General features: G+C 49.4%; 1 protein-coding gene across 1 annotated transcript in view; it reads left to right on the forward strand.

The window, feature by feature from the left end:
- USH2A (usherin) overlaps nt 1–3,060 on the forward strand; it is a 534,168-nt gene that overhangs the window by 507,959 nt on the left and 23,149 nt on the right. Inside the window, exon 71 of the mRNA XM_036277426.1 lies at nt 1,324–1,432. Coding sequence (XP_036133319.1) covers nt 1,324–1,413 — 90 coding nt within the window. The 3' untranslated portion in view covers nt 1,414–1,432. The remainder of the gene's footprint in view (nt 1–1,323; nt 1,433–3,060) is intronic.

Genomic DNA, 3,060 nt, shown 5'->3' on the forward strand with positions numbered 1-3,060 from the left:
ACTCTTTGCCATGAGCCTCTGGTGACCGAAATGATGAATTCCTAGGGTTTTTACCAAGCAGCAAACAACGTCACTGTGCAGACTGGCTGACTAGGTGTCTGCTGGAGAGACGTTCCCTTGGGACAGTTAGATAGAAACAACCAAGGACTTGGTCACTGCCTCGTCTGAGGCGGAATTCTTCACCTGTTTCTTCCGACCTTCTGCTTCGACCCTGTTCCTCTTCTCTCTCCAAGTTCTAACCTTTCCTGCACGGAAGAGTCGCTGGCTTCCGTGAAGCCCTTCTTCACTAGGGGGAAGTCATAAAGCAAATGTCCAGGCTCCAAGTTCCACTCACAGTGAGAAACTAAAGGACACAGCCCTCCGCCTTCTTCCGAACCATGATGCGTAATGTGCATTTACATTTTTTTCCTTTATTGATTTTAGAGAGAAAGGGAGAGGGAGAGAAACATCAATGAGAGAGAACATCAATCGGCCGCCTCCTGCACGCCCCCCACTGGGGATCTGGCCCACAACCTGGGCATGTGCCCTGACCAGGAGTCGAACTGGCGACCTCTTGGTGCCTGGGTCGACGCTCAAGCACTGACCACACCGGCTGGGTGATAATATGCATTTTTAAATTCCAGCCTCCTTGATGTGAATAGGACTATTGAATTCCACGATTTCACTCCAGATCTCAAGTTTCCAAATGGCAGGAATAGTATACCATTTGAAACACACACAACTGTTAACTGGGCACATGGGGTGGCAGTTTCACATGGTTCCCCTAACTGGTTGAGGGCTCAGATGCACGTGTGTCCTCACCCAAGGACACGCAGCTGGGGATTTTTGTGCGGAACTGGGAACGGAAACATTGTGTGACTGCGGAGCCCGCCTTCCACTGACACTGGGGACAGGCAGCAGGCGAAGCCACGCGGTGTCTGCTTCTGAAGACGCCAACACCTGGAGCCTTACCTGTTCCCTGTGGTTCACGCCACCAGCCCCGCTCAGAAAGCGTAGGTGCAGGAAGAGAGGAAGCAGAGGAGCTTGCGATCCGCCCTCCCACTTGCGCCTTCAGCTAAATCTTAAACATATCCATTGTTTCCACTCTGCAGACCAGAAAACGGAGATGAAGGTATGGGTGATCCAACCCTCAAATGATGCCCATTTTGGATGTAGTGTACGTGGGCATGCAACGTGATCCTAAGATGAATTTAGGACAAGGAAGGTCTCAAACCACACCTCAGTGCTGAGCATAGGGTACCCGCCTTTAATAAAACAGAACTATGAACCGACGGCCGACACTGCCCACCGCAAACACCCTAATGAGTGACGCTTCTTTTCCAGTACGTGGATGAGGAGGACCTGATGAACGCCATCAAGGGTTTCAGCTCCGTGACCAAGGAACACACCACCTTCACCGACACCCACCTGTAGAGCACGGAACCTGCAAAATGTAAGTCGGACTGGAATGCGGGCTGCACACCCCATTCCCACTGCTCCTCACCATCACCCACACACCACAAATGCAAAAGCTGGTGCCTGCTATTCCGTAATCCTTGAATGAAAAAAAGCCCGTTTCTCCCTAACAGGGGTCTAAGAAATGCTGATTTTCTGGCTGTCTGAAACAAAGGCCACCATGCATATGGAAATGCTTATTTTACGGAAGCTACAAAAACAGGCCCTTTCACCTCTGGTCAGGCAGAGGCCATAGGCTGAATGAATGACCAGTGGCGCTTTCCAGGGGCCCAGAGCAGGTACAAGTGAAGAGCAGTTAGTAGTTTAAAAGCCAGGGGATTCAGAAAGCTCATCGCTGCTGCTCTGCTCTGCCCGGGAGGCCGGCAGGACCGGTAAGGAACCACCAGACTAATGATCGCAGCTGCCAGATGCAAGTCCTTCAGAGCACAGGGCCCTGCACAGCCTGCACACTCGGCCGAGGGTTGACGTAATCACAGGGTTTGGAGGGTCGCCTGGCTTTTCCACAGCGCGACACACAGGTACCAACACGTCTCTCCTAGTGGCCTTCCACTCTCGGAAAAGGCTGCGTAAATGCTCAACTTCTCTCGTTAATTTCCTTACCTGCCCCTGGCCCAGCTTTTACAAGACTGATGAGAAAGACAGACGGACAGACAGACCATCACAGCCCTGAGTAACACTGACCGTACGCTTTGCTTCCCATTTTCCCTCACCAACAATGTTAAGTTACGTATTAAGTTCTCCCTTTTTTGTTAAGGGACGAAGAGATGAACAGACTCACGTAGGGACACTCGAAACAGATAATGGTTCCTAAAACCATCGAAAACACAGCTAGTCTTAGTCACTTTTATTAGCCTTAATCGATAAATAGACACGAGAACGGCCGTGGATTCACTGCCGATGTGGTAAACTTGAAAGGGGAATATATACATTTTTCACCAATAAATGCTTAATGCTTTACAATTACCCTATTTGCAGAGACTTGAAAATCTGTCCAATTAAATTTTTAAAAAAGGAACCCAAAATTATTTTATTCTTACAATTTAAAATATATTCAAAACAATATTTTTACAGCAGCCAAAACCTTTAAACATTCAGAACTGTAGTCTCATTAGCTTAACAAAATAGCCCCCTCGGCCTTTATGGTCTGGGTGGGTAACTAGGGGAGCAAACACCGCAGCCGCAGCCCCCCCCCCCCCCACGCTGGAGCTTCGTCCTTGATTATTATTTTTGTTTCATCTGTTCAAACACAGACAACTTGCTCCAGCTTTAAAGAAAGTGTAAATGGACTTTGGGCTTTTCAGATCGGTGATGCTCCCTAGATTTAAGACCTCCGACGAGGAGAATCAGACGAGGACCTACAATTTAAATGACCCTAAGGGACGCACTACCACCAGGGCACCCTGGTACCAACATCGAGTGTTCGGAATTACATGGTATTTCTTCACAAACGTAGCACCTCGTTACAGATCAGGTAAACACTGTGCAGTCACAATAAGGGACGAGAGAGGCTGAGTTCCAAAGGGAATTACGTGATTCACTTAAGATCCCGGCAAGACAAGTGTCGGGCACGGCCGAGCTCGGGACCGGAGGGGGCTCCGCGGGCAC

The sequence above is a fragment of the Molossus molossus genome, unplaced genomic scaffold (assembly GCF_014108415.1).
Source record: "Molossus molossus isolate mMolMol1 unplaced genomic scaffold, mMolMol1.p scaffold_m16_p_23, whole genome shotgun sequence".
In the NCBI taxonomy this organism is placed as follows: Eukaryota; Metazoa; Chordata; class Mammalia; order Chiroptera; family Molossidae; genus Molossus; species Molossus molossus.